Source organism: Myotis daubentonii, chromosome X (genome assembly GCF_963259705.1).
Source record: "Myotis daubentonii chromosome X, mMyoDau2.1, whole genome shotgun sequence".
Taxonomy (NCBI): domain Eukaryota; kingdom Metazoa; phylum Chordata; class Mammalia; order Chiroptera; family Vespertilionidae; genus Myotis; species Myotis daubentonii.
In genome coordinates, this window is record NC_081861.1 from 16,287,120 (window position 1) to 16,306,538 (window position 19,419).

Here is a 19,419-nt window from a genome sequence, read left to right on the forward strand (position 1 = left end):
TTCTGATCTAACATTTAAGTCGAGCTGCTGCCATCCTGAACAACTTGCAGTGCTATAAATACTCCATGCACTTGGGCCTTTGTACCTGAGACACTCCTCCTATGACACAGTGATTACATGGCAAACACCTGTTGATTCTCCTTTTAATTTTATGTCCCTTCTTGAAGTCTGGGCTATGTGCTCCTGCTATGTGTTCTCATGGAACTTGGTACTCCTATTATAGCCCTGTCATTACTTCTTTACTAGCTTCCTCCACAGCTGGACTGTAGAGCTCCACGAAGGAAAGGCCTAGTGACTAGGCCTTTCTATGTACTAGAGATATAGTCATAGGCAAGATAGACTACTCTAACTTGCCTATAACTACATCTCTAGCACATAGAAAGTTCATGGCCCATAGCAGGAGCTCAATTCATGTTCACTTAATGAATGAACCACAAGCCCAGGTAAACTTGAGCCCCAAACATTTCAAAAGGAGAAAGTGAATCATAAAATAAGATATAAATTTTTAAAATATCAATTTATATATGTCACAGAATACAACTGTTTTCTTTAAAATGTAAAGAAAACATACCATAACAACAATGTTCATCTCTGTGTAGTGGGAATTTTTTTCTTTCTTCTACATAATCACATAACCTTATTTACTAAATTTTCTATAATGAGTATGCCTGACTTTTATGGTGAAAAAAATGTTATGTTATAAAATAAAAAGAAGAACCCAACTACAAAATATTTTTACATATTTTCCTTAAAATAAACAGAGTATCATATACGGTTAAATATGATCACTGGTGGGGTTTTTTTTAACCCACTTTACTAGAAGGTGAATAACAATATGAAATCTCTGCCATTACTATCTAGGACCTCAAATGCCAGGAGTGCTTTTCGTATGTTTTTTTAAAATTCTGTTGAAATTATTTTTAATGAAAAGAACTCAGACTCTGGTTTGATGCACAGAAACAGAACTATCAACTTTATTTTAAGAAGTAAACATAACAAAATTGAGGACTAATTTTTATCCTTCTAAAATGCTCCATCAGGTTAAGTCTTCTCTGAATGGTTTGCATTCTTCTCATGCTACAGGAGAAAAGTAAACCAGAGTTAAACAACTTGAAAGGACTACCATATACACATCACACTTTGTTATAAAAGGAAATGACTGCAACAAATTTCTCAGTCTCTATATATTGAAATTTATGATTAGCATGCATTTTCAGTTTACCAGTATATCATCTTATATTACTGTGAGACATACAGACAAAATCTGCTATCTCACAATGAAGATTTTGTAATAAAAAAGTTAACTTCTATGCCCCAGTAAATAGCCACAGAGTTTGTATTGTTAATCTAGCTATAATGTAATATATGTGTGCATATGTCTATATACATATATGCAGCTTATTCTAATACTGCATTGGATAAGATTGGAGAGCAGACAGCCGATTCAATCCCAGATCTTTCAGACTCCTGAGACTATATGCTCTGTCCTCTAGATATGTGGTGTGATCTATGGGAGAGTATGGCCATTATTATTTTGCAAGAGTGTATATGTGTCTATCATGGAGTCTCAGAGTCAGAGAGGCCAGATTCCATTTCTTTGTTCCCATGAAGGGTTGAGCAACATATACCAATAATGTGGCACACAAATAACTTTGTACATTTCTTGTCCACCTTCCTACCATCTAAATAGCCCTAGCGATATTATCACTTCAGAAGTTGATACTCCTATGGTCCTAACATCTGTGGTAAAAAGTAAACATTAAATGAACCAAGATGATGGTAACAAGAATAAAATATGAAGTGCTTCAACTTTATATTCTATTGTCATTACCTTCATCCTCTTGTTCCTTGTCCTCATTTAATCCTTCCTCATTTTCGATTGCTGCCCTTAACATTTCAGCATCCCTCTTTAGTTTGTTTCTTTGTTTCTTCAACTTCTTGAAAATCCTTTTGGCCTTCCTTCGTAAAGGATAGATCCATTTGCTGTAATATTAAAAGTTCAAAGTGAAACCTTGTTTCTCAACAGTGATAGAACAATAACTACTGGCATGTTATAAGGAAAAGGCCATTTGCCCACATAACTCTCTACACATTCCAACCTGACTGTTTAACTCACTGAATTTAAATATCTAACAGAAAATATTGCACTTGGCCCACTCATATTTTTCATTATTACCATTATTATTAATCTATGAGGTGTCTTTTTGATCATTTTATCCTCTTCAACTGTAATGCTGTCCTATTTCCTTCTGCTGACAACATCACCCACATTTCAAGGCTCAGCTTATATATTATTTCTCTAATAGGTCTTCCCTTTTCACTCCTAACCTACAAGGATTCCTTCCTTCTATGAACTTCAATACTAAATAGTAATAGTTCACATTATATTATCATCTATAATTTTATAATTTTTCACTTTCACTAACTATTGCTATCTCTGGTATTCAGTCCTATACTTCTTTGCATTTGTGTGGACAGTAGGTGGAAGGGGGCCCTTGAGATTCTATGATAGGCCAAGAACTTGGCCAGATGCTTTATATAATTTATCTCATTTAATCCTCACAACAACCCTAGAAGGTGAATATTGTATTTCCTATTTTGCAAGTGATTAAACTGGGGCTTAAAGAGGTTAGGAGTGGTAAATGGAGATGCTAGGTCTGCCTGACTCTAAAGTACAGACTCTTCCATTAAACCACACTGCAGCATTAGTGAATAATGACTAGTAATGAGAAATGTGTGCCAAGGCTTGTGTATAAGTACTATATGTGCACAATCTTATTTAATCTTCATTAAGACTTAATAAGGCAAGTATTTCTTTCATAATTTACATTTTCAGATGAGGAAACTGAGGCACCAAGAAGGAAAGTAACTTGCCTGAGGTTACCAGATTACCCAGTGGTGTAGCCAGGATTCAAATCCAGACCTGCCTAGATCTAAAGCACAATCTCTCACCTATTATGCTAACCTGTCTCTTTTTCCCCTTGGAGCTTGGAAATAATTTCAGGCTAAAGCCGTACCTTGTAACTTTAAATAATCTACAGAGCCTGGAAATCAAAGAGGGTTCAGAAACTATGTTGATTTACATGTTTATAGAGTTTTCACTCTCTAACCACAAGTGAAGGGGGGAAAAGGGAATGCTCAAAGCAGAGATAACGATGGAAACCCATAAGAGAAATAAAGGAAGAAAGATTTGCAAGTAATATTATTAAGAGTTAATAACAAATGCATTCCTATCCTCAGCTCAATGCATGAAATAGGAGCAATCAGGTTCTGAGCATACAGGGCCCAGAGATAGATAAGCTTGCCTTTGAAATGATGACTTTGAAGGTAATACTCACTTTTCTCCACTAAAACTTCATTACTGGGTGTCACTGAGCTCCACTAGGTAAGACAGATATGGAGCAAATACATATCTTTTTCTCAATTAATCATAAAAATAGTCTCCAGGCATAAATGAAGTACTGGGTGAAGGCCAAATTTATATTTATATGATTTGTCTGTGGCCTTTTTATATTGTAGTGTTGTTAACTACAGTCTCAAAAAATAATAACTGAAGAAACTATATATGTGTTTCAGAATGCAGAATATTTTGAATTTTTTTATTTTTCAACTAGAGGCCCGGTGCACAAAAATTTGTGCACTCGGGGGGGGGAGGGGGGGTCCCTCAGCCTGGCCTGTGCCCTCTAGCAGTCTGGGACCCCTCGGGAGATAACGACCTGCTGGCTTAGGCTTGCTCCCAGGTGGCAGAGGGCAGGCCCAATCCCTAGGTGCAGCCCCTGGTCGGGCTCAGAGCAGGGCTGATTGGGGAATTGGGGCGCTGCCACCTGTCACACTCAAGGCAGGGTCGATGGGGAGGTTGTGGAGCAACCCCCTGTCACACACAGAGCAGGGCCCATCAGGGGGGTTGGGGCTCTGTACCCTGTCACGCACAGAGCAGGGCCCATCAGGGGGTTGGGGTGCTGCCCTCTATCACCCACAGAGCAGGGCAGATCAGGGGGTTGGGGCGCCGCCACTCTCACACTCAGGGCAGGGCTGATGGGGAGGTTATGGCTCTACCCCGTCACACACAGAGCAGGGCCCGTGGGGGGGGGAGCTCCCCCCTATCAGGCACAGAGCAGGGTGGATAGGGAGGTTGTGGCCCCGCCCCCTGTCACACACAGAGCCGCAGGACGATCAGGGGGTTTGGGTGCTGCCCCCTGTCATGCTGATTCCAGTGCCGGGAGGCCTCACGGCTCCGCTGATCCCGGTTCTGGGAGGCATATTACCCTTTTACTATATAGGGTAGAGGCCTGGTGCACGGGTGGGGCCGGCTGGTTTGCCCTGAAGGGTGTCCTGGATCAGGGTGGGGGTCCCCACTGGGGTGCCTGGCCAGTCTGGGTGAGGAGCTGAGGGCTGTTTTCAGGCTGGGGGTGACTGAACTCCCAAACGCTCCTTTTTTCCTTTTTTTTTTTTAATTCTGGGCCAGCTTTAGCTTGAGGCTTGGCTCCAGCTCTTAGGCCTCCGGCTGAAAGTAGGTTTCTGGCCTTTGCTTACAATGTTGCGAATCTGCTGGCTGAAGTTGGGTGTATTTGTTACAATGTTTCTTAAACTGCCCTTTCTTAAACTGCCCGCTCAGAGGCCTGCAGCCGCAGGCGGGGAACATTGGAAACCAACGATTCTCTGTCACTGAGGCAACCAAGCCTCATGTTAGTTTCAAGCTGCCTGGCTGCCCGCCGCCATCTTGGCTGACAGTTAATTTGCATAACTTGCTGATTAGCCAATGAAAAGGGTATCGGTCGTAGGCCAATTACCATGTTTCTCTTTTATTAGATAGGATTACAGCTGACCTTCAATATTAAATTAGTTTCAGGTTTACAACACAGTGGTTAGACATTTACATAACTTATGAAGTGTTCTCCCTAATAGTCTAGTACTGACCTGACAGAATATTTTAAATTTTAAAAAAGCAATATGACATAACATACTGAATATACATGACATTCCCATGCAGTCTTGGGATCATGATTAAACACAGTAATATTTCTACAACAAAATATATGAATATTTACTCTAAGCGTGAAATGGCAACTAGAAAGTATATTAGGTCAGGTCACATCAAGGTTTGGTGCCAAATGATTAGGAAAAAAGCTTTAGATTTGCAGAACTATTTGAATTTCAGAATTTTAGATAAAAATTGGGGGCTTATACTTTTTCTTAATGCCATGTCTAAATGGCTCTATGTTTTCTTTATCCATAAATTTCATTTTAAATTTAGTGGTTTGCATTTCATCTTAATTAACAACTAAAACAGTAACACAGCTTTATTGTTTCAAAACTCATTGCACTGGTCTAGGTGCAAGGACTTGGTTTTAGATTCAGCCTTCTAACATGTATTACTGAGATCCAAAGTTAGATATTCTAGCCAATATGTAATGAGAATGCCCCAGGTGGAAAGTAGGGGTGAAAATATTTGTTCAGTGTCCTAGAAAAGAATTTCTTTTTTTTTTCATTAAAATGTCATATATTGTGGCCAATATACTCATACTTTAAATGTACAGATCAACTTATCCCATATCAATTCATTCACTGACACATTTGCTCATTTATGAAATAAGCACTATTCTAAATACTACAGAAATAAAGATGAATAAGGCATGGGACCTGCCCTCAAGGAGCATAACATTTAGAAGGGAAGACAGATATATAGGCTGATAAATATATCACACTGAGATAATCCAAAAGAAGTAAGCAAAGACTGGTAGGAGTTAAACAGGAAGAAGCCTGGCCCAGTCTGGGCAGGAGGTTTGGTGTATACTTTCTAGGGCAGGTGACATCTAAGCTGAGGCCTACATTCTGAGTGGAGTTAACCAAATAAAGGAGAGGAAGAAGGGGAGGTATATAAGAACATTTCAATCAGTGGGCAAATGCACTGTGTAAAAAGCTCAGATGGTGAGGCAGCATGTTGTTTGTTAACATCAGGCGGATTGGTGTGCCTAGAAACACTAAATTGGCCCACTGTGAATTTCTAGTGATACAGATCTATATACTTGTGAGAATTCCTTTCTCTAGGAATTCCTAGGAGCCTAGATCTAGGACCAGAGAAGTGGTATGTGGATTTAGTTGCAATGAAATAAATGGGGTGGAAAGAATGGATTAAAGTATCAGGCAATAGGATCTAGGCTAGTTAAAGAAATCAGATTATGTTAAAAAATATAGAAGACTAGGGGAATACAGAGAATTAAAGAACCTGGAGGTCTCAATGAGTACAGGTATAGCAAGGATAAAGACAGGAAATACCTAGAGGACAAGGCACCTTTGTTAAAGAGTAGGATTTTGAAGTTTAAGATTTCAGAGACTCAGCAGTTTAATTTTTTATGAATGTTAAGGTTCTGGATGTGGGCATGAAAAATGGTGGCCAATGCAGAATACAGGAGAGATTCCTCAGAAATGAGTACATTAGGGAACTCTGAAATATGGGGTTAGATGGCTCATAACATGGACAGTGGGGCTGCCCAAGAGATTATCAATGGAGAAGAATACAACATCATGCAAGTGCCTAGACCAAATTAGAATCTTAATAAATATTTGCAGAAAGAAATTATGAATAAATTATTGAACTGGGGAGTCTAGAATAGTTCCAAATGGCCTGCATACTAGATTGAGGTGGAGTGCTTTAAAGATGTCAGAACCAAACCACAGACTTCTTAAATCAGAATCTCTTGGTTAAAGCCTGGGAATCTGTATTATTAAATATCCCCAAGGTTACTTCCATAGAAGCCATCTAAATATCAGAATTTGAGAAACACTAGTCTAGAAGGTTGATTTCTCCATGTTTCTTATATATATATAGATTGTAATTCAGGGTGCAGAATGCTTGGCACACACTTTCCGTCCAACCCCTGGTCTTGGAGACCTCATGTCCTTCCAAGGTTCTGCTCACCCTCTTCAGCTGCCACACGAAGTAAATTGCATCATGTGCATGGAAACTCTTTGCAGGATCCATGGGTGTGCCTTTACTTCCCTGCAGTTCCGATTACCCCAACATAAGGAGAGACACCTTCATTATCAGGTAACAGCATTGTGGTAAGACCCCTGCTCAGCCTACTGCAGAGGTTTTAAATAGGCCATGGGTCGCCCTAGATGGTTTGCCTCCGCAGATAGAGCCACTGTGGACTGAAGGGTCCTGGGTTTGATTCCAGTCAAGGGCACATCCCTGGGTTGTGGGCTCAATTCCCAGTAGGGGGGGTGGTGCGGGAGGCAGCAGAGTGATTCTCTCTCATCATTGATGTTTATACCTCCTTCTCCCTCTGCCTTCCTCTCTGAAATCAATAAAAATATATTAACAAAAATAAAAATAAATATGTCATGAATCAAACGTCTCTGCTCTCCATCCATCCAGTCCCCTCATACCCTCTTTTGTCTCCATCCCCCCGCCACACACACATCTGCTGAGGTCTGTAAAATAGTGTCAGGATTTCTATTTCAACCAAGGGTGACACTTCCGCACAGCCCCTCTTCCCCGCCATCTCTGTCCCCAGTCCTGTGGGGTCTCTCCCTCCCTCCCCTCCATCTAACTTGGTGGGCCCTGCTCTGCTCTCTCCTCCTGCGACCTCCTGTCTGCAGCCTCCCTCTTTCTCCTCTGGGTGCAGAGCTCCTCAAAGGCTGTGCAGGGTGGGACTTGTGGGGATGTGCGGGGCAGGTGAAGTGGTGCCAGTGAGGCAGTGCAGACGGGGCTGTGCAGTCCATGCGGTGGTGTGGACTTGTGCAGGGGTGAGCCCAGGCAGGGCCTCGGAGGAGAGCTGGAGTAGTTAGTGAAACTTAACAAATAAAAAGAAGCAGCTCTGAAGATTACAAATTGTGCACTGAGAATGCCACAGGCTGCGGAGGGCTGAGCAGTCCATGGCTCTGGGATCCCTAGTAGCAGCCTTCCGTGCCACCTGGTCCCTCCTCGCTCCCGCCCCTGCCCACCTCCACCTGGGGCTTGGGCCAAACCCTGGGAGCTTCCTGAGGGCTCTCACCTCACACCTCACTTTCCAGTTCAGCCCACCAGCACCAGCAGCAAGCTAAACTATCAGTTGGAGCATCTGCCCCTTGATGGTCAGTGGGTGTCATGCACAGGTAAGGTCCCTAGGCCTGGCCGGCAATCAGTGCTGATGGGGCCTTCTGGCTGCTGGCTGGGGCCTCCCTTCCCCGGCTGCCAGCTGCTGGCTGGGGCCTTCCTTTGTTCCTTGCTGCCCCCTGGTGGTCAGTGCACATCATAGCAAGCAATTGAACTCCTGGTCTCCTGGTCGAACTCCCAAGGGGACACTTTGCATATTAGCCAGATAGATAGATAGATAGATAGATGATAGATAGATAGATAGATAGATAGATAGATAGATAGATAGATAGGATAAGAATACAAGTGCAGAAAAAAGGTTCCAAGAAAAGAGAAAACACTGGGACCTGGAGCAGTTGTAGAACACCTCATGGGAGAATTGAAGCAGATGCAATTTGAAGGTCAGAAAGAATTCAAGTAAGTAAAGCAGATAGAGAACAATCCCAGGATTGGGGAGCAACATGGGCAAAGTAAAGAGCAGAGGGAAGAATAAAGGCTGGTGTATGCCAAGGAACATAAAGATAGTTCCCTGGTTGGAGCAAATGGTATATGGAATGTTCTAAGATTATTGGAATTAAAGGATGAGTCCAATATAGATAACTTTGAAAGCTAAAGCCCTTTGAGTAAATCTGAAGCAATAAGATGACATTGTGTTATTTTATTTACATTTTTATTCTTGCTATTTCCTATAGTAGAAAAAGTAACAGGCTCAGAAGATAGATTGGAAACCTTGTTTTTTCGCTATGTAATCTTGAGCAAGAGGACAAATCTCCCTGCACCTCTGTGGGTTTTTTTTAAAATTTTTTAAATTTTATTTTATTGATTCCAGAGAGGAAGGAAGAGGGAAAGGGAGAGAGGGAGAGAAAGACACTTATGTGACAAAGATACATTGCTCGGTTGCTCATATGTGCCCTGACCGAGGACCAAACCCACAACCTAGGTATGTTCCCTGAACGGGAATCAAACCTACTTTCCAATGCATGGGATGACACTCCAGCCAACTGAGCCACACAAGCCAGGGCCCTGCACCTCTGTTTTGAAGGTCACATAAGACAATGTGTATGAAAAGTTAACATAAACTGGAAAAAGCCAAACATGCAAATTGTTTTTATCTATACCTTTTTATATGGTGTGAGACTTTCTACCTTATAAACTTGTATATATCCTTTATTAGACTATGTGTCACTTGAGACCACAGAACATGATCTGATTAAGCATTTTATCCTTCATAGCATCTGGTACAAAGCCTGGAATCCAGAAGTTCCTGAATGATATATAGAAATGAAATAATACTATTTTATTTTTAATATATTTTTATTGGTTTCAGAGAGGAAGAGAGAGGGAGAGAGAGAAACATCAATAATGAGAGACAAACATTGATTGGCTGCCTCCTGCATGCCCCACACTGGGATTGAGCCAGCAACCTGGGCACGTGACTTTGGCCGGAATCGAACCCTGGACCCTTCAGTCCACAGGCCGACGCTCTATCCACTGAGATAAACTAGCTAGGGTGAAATAATACTATTTTAGAAAGATATTCTGGCAGAGTCTTACATGTTGGAATAGAAGGAAATTAGATTAGGAGTTCAAGTATATGTCCCAAATGAGTTGACAAGCATCCGTATGCTTTACCTCCTTCCTAATGTCACAGCTGTAATACATTCCTATTGAAGTTCCAGGAAACTTCTCTGAGACTCACCTTCTAGCCATCTTACAAACACCATTTTCAGCCCCATCCCAGTTATTGTCACTCTTATATTAACTCTTTGGATTAAACATCTCATTCTGATGTCTTCCTCAGTCCCCTATCCTGACTTTGATCTTATATGCTAACTAGCCTTGTGTTTTGAACTGATTGGTTGTATCCCTAAAATTCATATTTGAAACCCTAACTCCAAGTTTGGTTGTGTTTGCATATGGGGCCTCAAAAAAATTGATTAAGGTTAAGTAAGTTCATAAGGGTGGAGCCACAATTGATAAAATTAGTGTCATTATAAAAACTAAAATTTTAGGAATTTTTTTTTGTTGCTAAAAAACAGAGAGCTTGTTCTTTCTCTCTTTCCCCACTCTTGCATGGATCAAGGAAGGGCCATGTGAAAATACAGCAAGAAGGTGGCCACCTGCAAGCCAGGAAGAGAGTCCTCACCAGAAACCAAATCAGTTGGCAACTTTATCATGGACTTCTAGCCTGAAGAACAGTGAGAAAATAAATGTCTATTGTTTAAGCCATCCAGTCTGTGGTAATTTGTTATAGCAGCCCTAGAAGATGAACACACCTTGGTACCCTTTTGCCCCTCTCCTGAAATCACTTACCAAGGATAGCAGTTGAAAGCATGACAAGGCCTGGACTAAGCTGTGACAATAAAATGGGATAAGAGGCAAATTTCAGATTCATTCCAAAGAAAACAACAACAACAAAAATGACAGGGAGACTAAGAGAACAGATTACATATTAAGGATGAAATAAAGTAAATAGTCACAGATGACTCCAAGACTTCTAGTCTGGGAGACTAAAGAAATCACTGACAGAAATTCAGAGCTGTCAAGGGGAGATGATTTGGAAGAAAAGGAAGATAATTTCAGTTTTGCACATGTTGCATATAAAGTGCTAACAGAATATCTAATTCATGAGGGCAGGTAGAAATATGGAAAAGGTGGAGTTGAAAATTTCAGGATTCAGATTTAAGAGTCATTCATCCACAAAAGCACAGAACATCTCCGGCCAGTGTAGGTCAGTGGTTGAGCATCAACCCAGGAATCAAGAGGTTGCCGGTTCAATTCCTGTTAAGGGAGCATGTCCAGGTTGTGGGCTTGATCCCCTGTGGGAGGTATGTAGGAGGCCGCCAATCAATGATGTTTCTCTCTCTCATTGATGTTTCTATCTCTCTAGCCCTCTCCCCGCTAAAGGACCCCTGCCATGCTTTCTTTTGTCCCTATCCACCCGATCTTTTCCTTCCTTCATATATACATAAATCTTAAGCCTAGCAGTGACACTTAAACCTAATGAGGCTTCTGATCCTTATTAATGAGAACAAAAATAGAACTTAAGTAACCTTGAAGATGTAACAAATTTCAAAACATATCTTATAGGGGAGTTTAATAAGGTTATTAGTAGCAAATCTTAGAAAGCATTTTTTTTAATGCTCCCTGCTCCCATTTTTATAATGTACACCTAGTTTAAGCTTGCTTGAGTTCTCTGTGTACCTGGTTCATATCACACCTAAACTCAAGTCAAATGGAAGTAAACTAGAGATTTAGTTATAGATTATTCCAGGGACAAAATTAAGCCACCTCTGCTTAGAAATGAGAAGTAGTTAAGGGGAATGTCAAAACATAATTTACTTTGGCTTACCACTGAGGGTCAAGAGAGGAGAGCTACAACAGCTTATTCCTGAAAGAATGCATATTTGACTTATAGGACAGGATACAGCCGGAGGAGTTTAAGAGTATCTTCCAATTTCTCAAGAGTTCTTCCAGCAAAGAGGCCCAGATCATGTTACTGCAGATCTGGATTTGGCTTTTAGCCCTTCTGATTTAGACAAACTGTGATTGGTTTCTTTCTTTTTCTTTTTTAAACCACTACATATTTCTTTTCCTGGTGCATCTATTTTCTTTTTATGCAAACATTTGTTTTACCTTCTGAAATATTTTATCTATCTCTTTATTCTTTGAAATGAAGAAGAGGAAGTTAAGGGGAGAGAGTTGGCAGGCTTTGAACTCTATTTTAGCTCCTTGTTTGGTATCAAGGACAGGGTCTTTGTTCTAACACAATTATTTCCCTTGCTGCTAAAATCAGCTTGCTAGGAAAAGCTGACAGTGGCCCATCTACCCTCAACCATCCACTCTTCCTGGGAATTCAGCTAAGCAGAAAGATGAAACTGACACCTGCTCTGGGGTTCAACAAGCAGCTCAGAATGACTGAAGGAACATACATACCACTCTTATACAAAACAGTAAAATAAGTTAATTAATTAATCATAATAAACTGAAATGTATGGTGTTCAATATGTATATACTCTTCACATTGTTCCAGTCTCTTAAGCAGTTCTTATTGTGTAAAAAGAAGAAAATATATTCTTATCAGGAATAATGCTTTGCAATTTATTTTAGAGAAAAATCTAAACATACCCATAAAACTCTCTGGCAGAGTCACAATAAAGATGCCATACTGAAATTATTATATCAGTCCTATCATATAAGAGACTAAATAGTACAGCATAATCCTAGCCACCAGTTTCTAGAAAATATAACTTCATTTTTATATATGGGTTATATTTTATATGAAATCAAGATTTGGGCAGAAGAAGGGAGGACTCAGAAAGTCCATTCCTATTCCCTGAAACAAGAAAGAAAATGAGAGCAGCCAAGGAATAGATTACCCACTCAGTATAGGCAACTAAGTAAAAACTGAGAAAATAATATACTGTCGTATGAAAATTGAAGAGCTGAAAGGCTGTGACCCAATAGTATCTTCACAGTGTTCTGAGTAAGTGATGTGAGCAATGAGAAAGTTTAAATTACTATAGGACTGCCTTCCAGGCTAGCCAACTCCATGCACTGTATTTCTTTATTTTTTGAACCATTCATTTATTCAATAAAATATATTAAGCTTCCACTAATATGAGGTTGCTATGAACTATAAATACAATGACACCTTCATCAGACTTAAGTAAAAGGTAAGAAGAGAAAAGAAAGAAAAAAAAGAAAAGAAGAGAAGAGAAAAGGAAAGAAAATAAAAGACACAATGAACTTTACAGAAAATAAGGTAACATGTGTATGTCTAAATCTTCCAGTAAAATCTAATCAATTTTTGTAACCCAAATACCACTTTCTTATTAAAGTGAATAAAAATATCAAATATGTTTAAACTTCAACAAGCACCTTTTCTTTACCAGAAGATATAAGGAGGTATTACTCTCAGAGTCATATTAGAGCCAACTCTGCATTTGCACAAACTTCACAGTGAGTGCCTTCTTAGATTTTGTGCTCCAAGTGCCTCACTCACCTCTCCCTAGTCCTGAACCTGCTTTCTCCCTCCACATCCACTCTGTCCCCAGTAGCTGGAGAGTTATCTATCCTATATAATAAAGAGCTAATATGCAAATAGACCGAATGCAGAACAACCAAACTGGTCGCTATGAAGTGTGCTGACCACCAGGGGGGCAGGCACAGAACATGGCGGATATCAGCAGCAGGCAGCAGAGTGTGGAATATGGCAGGTGTCGGCCTTGGAGGGGTGGTGGAGCAGGTGAGAGGGGGTGCCAGACCAAGGCGGGGCACTGGTGGCGGTCATCGGGGCTAGCCTCTGGTGGTTACTGAAAATTCTTTGCTCCCGCATGCCGTGGTCCTGCCCAGCACTCCCACCTGCTACTGGCACTGGCCCCGCTCGCACCCACTGCCAGCACCTGAGCCGCCACTCACACCTGCTGCTGGCCCCAATCACTCAGTGCCATCAGCAGGTACAAGTGGTGGCTGCTGACCCCAATCACCCCTCAGATCTTCTCCACCTACCCCTGCTCCTGAGTGGCAATTGGGCCAGTAACTGCCTCTCGCACCCACTGCCAGCACCGCTCCTGATCACTCGGTGCCATTAGCGGGTATGAGCGGCTGCAGGCCCCAATCGCCCCTGAGGGCTTCTCCACTTGCCCCTGCTCCTGAGGGGCGATTGGGGCAGCAGCCACAGCTTGCACCCTCTGACAGTGCCAGTACCGCTCCCACCCACTGCTGGTGCTGATCCCAATCACTCTGCACCATCAGCAGGTGCGAGTAGAGCTGGACCTGTCAATACATGGGAGCGGTGGTGGTGGGAACAGGGCTGACAGCAGAGAGGAGACCAGGGGCCAGGCAGGAGGGGCCAGGCAGGGGTGCAGAGGATTTGAGGAGACCCGCCCCTGTGCCCACCGCAGCCTCATGGCCCACAGTTCCTTTCAAGGTGCACAAATTCATGCACTGGGCCCCTAGTATATATATAAAAGCCTAAGTGACCATTCGACCGTTCAACCATCTGACCAGTAGCTATGATATGCAATGACCACCAGGGGGCAGACGCTCAATGCAGGAGCTGCCAAGCTGCGGTGACTTAGCAGCTGCAGTTCTCAGGTGACACACTTGGAACCAGAGAGAAGGGAGCCCAATTCTGGGGTGTGCCACCTGAGAACTGCCCTCTCACAATCTGGGACCCCTCAAGGGATGTCAGAGAGCTGGTTTCAGCCCAATCCCTGCAGGCCAGGCCAAGGGACCCCACCCATGCATGAATCCATGCACTGAGCCTCTAGTTAAAAAATAAACTAAAAGCATTATGCCAATAATGCACTGGAAGTTTGTATGAGATGCTAAGAGGAAATCTGATAAAAATAAGCTTGAAGACAGACCAAGGCTTTAAGGCACAATGATAGATGACCATCTCTTTAGACTAACACTTGCTGGAATCCTTCTGTTTTGCAGTTAAAAACTATTTCCACTCAAAAACCCCCAGTCAGCTCACTGATTTAAGTTTTCTTCCAGTTGGTATTTTGTTTAATGAGACAATGTGCAGACTATGTAAGAAGATATTTTAAATTTATGGAAAAATAAAATAACATGTATTTTTAAATGTTATGGCAATTTTACTTTTAGATTTTTACTGAGCTCCCTTTTTTTAAACAAAAGGGACCCAAACGTAATCCCCGTGTTTCTAGAATGTATGAATAAATGTGTCTAAACAGTAATATCCAAGTATACTCAGTAGTCAACAAATGTAAGTTTATGTTTGCCTACCTTCTACAGTGAAGAGAAAAGCAATAAATGGGCAGACATCCCAGGATGATCATGCTAATCACACCAAATCCAAACATCCGGAATATCTGCAAAGGCTCTGTTGATTTAATTATATCTTGTTATTTTTATGAATTAAGAGAAGCAAATATGAGCTCTTTCATAAAGTCTTTATAAAAAGTATCAGTAAAGTAAAATAAGGAGGTATTCATATATGATAGGTAAATATACTTGCTCCTTTATAAGTGCAGGAGTTTATGAAATGTTCTTGAAACACAACTAAAGTCGACACTTTAAATACGTGCCTCCCAATGGAAATCTTAACAAAATGATCCTACTGTTTCTCTTAACATATTATTATGATTCATAATTCTTCCTATGGCCTCAATATGTTTTTCTTTAGCCAAATGTTATACATCTTAGAGCACTCAAAGAGTAAATTAATCTATGAATAGTTAACTTGATAAAGGAATGGCTTCTTAAATGTTTACTTCCAAATTATAAACTTTAATTAAATAAATATCAAGAATTTGCAGATGAATAAGTATATTTTGTTTAGAAATACATTCTAATATGATTGGGGAATTGTAAGTCACGGTTCAAATTTTCCCTCTACAAAAACCAAATGTCTCTTCTCACATAATATAAAGACTAAATGATGAATAAATTATAAACACTGCGTGACAGTGTTAAAATTGTAATTCTATATTCATGATCAGATTTCATCTCCCATTATTAATACTAGATGTTCAACAAAGAGCTGTAAATTGAATAGGGGCTATATTAACCTAAGACATTGCTTTGCATGCATCCTTTTTGTGGTATCTGTTAGTGTTTAATCATATCAAATATATTCATCATGGGACTTACTGGTAATATGTCCCTACTATCCAAATGAAGGAGCAAAAAGAGATTGTCTAGTTCTCAAAACGTTGAAAAGAAAAAAATCTTAATAGAAGAACCTAATTCAAAAATAATAAAACCAAGATAAATGAATACACAGGCCTTAATAAAAAATACTTAAGTCTACTGTCACATAATAAGGTGCAGAAGATAAGATAAATGGGAAGAAGTCTATTCAGGATAAGTAAATGGGGAGAAAAAAGTAAGCTAAGGAATGTCTCATTGGTACATTCTACCAGGCAATGAAAGTTATCTCTCATAGAGTCTGAAATCTTTGGAACAAGATAGTGACTAAAGCAAAAGAAGAAACTCATTTCAAACTTCCATAGTCACATCTATTGGCTAAACAGAAACTGCTCATGAATGAGGTGGCCTGGCCACCTCAGGACATTATACAGATAGTAGTTCCCTAGAGATCGAAGCCCCATTTACTAAATGTGAAATTGGGAAAGCCAAATTTAAATGTATGGCATTGTGACCTGCTTATTCAATTTTTAAAAATAGACATACAATAAATGTAAAAGGATGAACTTACTATTGCTTAATGGGGCAAAACAGCTGAAGTTCTTGGTCCCAAATGATGAATAACAGCATCTGTATTCCAAACATGCACTCTTGTTAAGATTTGGCAGATTATTGCAAGCCTCCACTTCCTGATTCTCCTTTACAATGCATGCTTTTAGAAACAAAATCCAAGAAAAAAAAATTCAATGTGATTAATAATTATTTTCCTGAATTAAAATAATTAGTGAGAGAGAAAAAAACAAACATTTAAGCTGGTACATTTAATGAAAAGTTTGAATGACATACAAATAGCAATGAATGCTGAAAAAATAAGAGTTAAACTAAAAATTACCACAAGATTATTTAACATCACACTTTCTATTCTAAATGAAATGCAGAAAATGAACAAGAATAAATGAACAAGAATAGGCCAAAAATGTCCTTAAAATAACATCTTTTTAAATGCAACAGATATCCTCTCACACATTTATTTTATTTTAAACTAGAGGCCTGGTGCACGGATTCATGCACTGGTGGGATCCCTTTGCCTGGCCTGCGGGGATCCGGTCGAAACCGATCTCTGGGTCTAGGGTGCGGGTGAAGCAGATTCTGGGCCAACAGTGCCCCAGCAGTAACCTAACCCACAGCTGGTTCTGCAAGGAATTGGGCTCCCTCCGCTACTGGTCGGAGTATTTGCCCCCTGGTGGTCATTGAACATCATAGCTACCAGGCGAATGGTAGAGTGGTCTGACGGTCACTTAGGCATATATATATATAGATAGATTATAGTTTATTTTTATTTTTGACATTACAATTGTCTCCCATTTCCCCCTTTGCCTTCCTCCACCCAGACCCTGGCCTCCCCTCTTTCATTCTTTTTTATTAAGCTACAGAAACTCATTGAATGCATCAGTAAGAATGAACATTGCCGGGGTCCAACCCCAGCAGGTCCAGGGGTCCCCAAAGGTTTGGACGGAGTCGGCGAAGAAGGAAGGACACGGAGACAGTGTTCAGTTGATCAGCAGCCTAGCCAGGATCTCCAGGCAGGATCTCTAGCCAAGTTCTGGTCTGGATCTCCAGTGAGGTTCTGCTTAGGATCGCCAGCCAGGTTCTGTGGCCATGTTCCCTCGCTAGGTTCTCCAGCCAGATTCTGTCTGAGATCTCCAGCCAGGTTCGGTCACCAGGTTCTAGTCAGGTTCTCTTGCCATATTACTGTAGTCAGGTTCAGTCCAGGATCTTTTGCCATGTTCTCTCCAGCGAAGTTCTTCTGTCTGTAGGTTCTGTGTAGGTTCCGTCTGTAGGTTCTCTCTTCTTAGTTCTGTCTCCTGAGTTCTGTCTCTCAAGTTCTGTGTTCTAAGTTCTGTCTCTTTCTGTCTTGTTACATCTGTATTTATACCAGTTGATTCAATCCTATCAATCTCTATTACAAAGGTTAGGGCATTTCTTATCTCCATTCCAGGGAGTAAAGATTATGTATCTTAAGCATGATTGCTCATAGTTAAAGTGATTAATTACCCGCCTGGCACTTAGTTGAGGGGTTTTATTCCCTCCCTAACTTCAGGGGAAAATCCCTACCTGGGGATTCAACCTTTCTCGGAGAGGTGACCTTGGTTAAAACACAGCGCCAAGAAGGTGAGCAAACATATTAAGAACCGTATGCCATATATGCCAGGTCCCTTGAAACAGCAAGGATGGACCGGCTCCCGGCAGAACATAAGTAAAATTCACACAGTTTATTGCTAGAGAGTAAGGTGATGCTATTGGGACTAACCTACTTTCTGTGGACACTTGTCATATTGGCACTACCATATATTTTAAGATTCTTCCTTTTGAACTTAAGTTATGACTATAATTTTGGATATTCAATGATTTATGGCATGAATGCCAAGATTCATGCAACTGCAATAAAGTCATACAGGTTTGAATCTATACTAGTAAGACTCATGAGTTCAAATGCCAATTTTTTTAACAACCTGCTTTAGAAGAGAAGCAAATGACGACTACAGTAAAAAGGAAGATAACAGATTGTTACTCAAAAAGAAAATCTCCACAGTATTGCTTAAGGCCAGCTTAGATTACGTTCAATCTCCAATGTCATCAACAACTACAGATTGATGTTTTATGATGACTTTAAAGATACTCAACATAAGCAAATAACAACATAGTGGTTAAAAGCATACTTTTACTTCATGGTTTATTTTATTATGTTCTTCTTTAAAGACTGGCAATTTCTGAAGCTAAAGTAAAAATAATACCTACCATTCAGAGTACTGTACATGCCTGTGTTGTTGTTTTACTAAAGCTGAGATGGCAGCCCAGTACCTCTTCTCTAAAGAGTGTAGGTTTGCTATTAATCACGTGGCATCTATGAGCTGCACATCAGTAATGCTTATTTATCTATGGCCTGTTATTACATTGAAGGCCCAGGAGAACCTCGTTTTGCCACATTGTTTGAAAATTAAGCTGAGGTGAAGAGGGAACATGGAAAGCAATTCCTAAGGTATCTAAGAGGATGTGAGAGTAAAATCTGCCTTCCAGTGATTAAGCGGCCTGAGATAGATAACTGGAAAACTGGCATACAAGCTCTAGAGTCTGTTCTGGAGTTAGAGAACCAGTTAACCAAGCTCTTGCTAGACCTGAAGACCATAGCTTCTGCCAACAATGAATACGATGTCTTATGCTTCATGGGAATGTACCTGGATGAACAAAAGAACAGAAACTACCTGGAACACCAGCTTGTATATCATTGGGAAGTGGAAAAGCAGGCCCCAGGGAAAGGAAGACCCATTTAAAAAGCCTGTAAATAGACCTAACATCTGAAGACAATAAAGCAAGTCTTCCCATTGTAGTAGGTCCCAAAATCAGCTACTTAAGAATTTTAATCTTCTCCATTTGACAGAAGACTACTTTTCTTCATTGGTATGTATACAAATAAATCTGTTTGGGCAGTATAAAAAAACTAGAGGCCCAGTGCATGACATTTGTACACTGGGTGGGGGGAGGGGGGCTCAGCCCGGCCTGCACCCTCTTGCAGTCTGGAACCCCTCGTGGGATGTCAGAGAGCCAGTTTCGGCCCGGTCCTGCAGGCCAGGCCAAGGGACCCCACTGATGCACGAATTTGTGCACTGGGCCTCTAGTATAGGATAATAGCTACCATTCACTAGGCCACATATTTGGGCCAG

The 19,419-nt window shown here is 40.8% G+C and overlaps 1 protein-coding gene and 1 pseudogene across 1 annotated transcript in view; one reads left to right on the top strand and one right to left on the bottom strand.

The window, feature by feature from the left end:
• Positions 1–1,072: 1,072 nt before the first annotated feature.
• FMR1NB (FMR1 neighbor) overlaps positions 1,073–19,419 on the bottom strand; it is a 49,095-nt gene continuing 30,748 nt past the window's right edge. The window contains exons 3-6 of the mRNA XM_059678623.1: positions 16,269–16,409; positions 14,834–14,930; positions 1,832–1,983; positions 1,073–1,077 (exon numbers count right to left, since the gene is read on the bottom strand). Of these exons, the coding sequence (XP_059534606.1) occupies positions 1,073–1,077; positions 1,832–1,983; positions 14,834–14,930; positions 16,269–16,409 (395 nt within the window). The remainder of the gene's footprint in view (positions 1,078–1,831; positions 1,984–14,833; positions 14,931–16,268; positions 16,410–19,419) is intronic.
• On the top strand, positions 18,545–19,057 carry LOC132224528 (ferritin, heavy subunit-like; annotated as a pseudogene).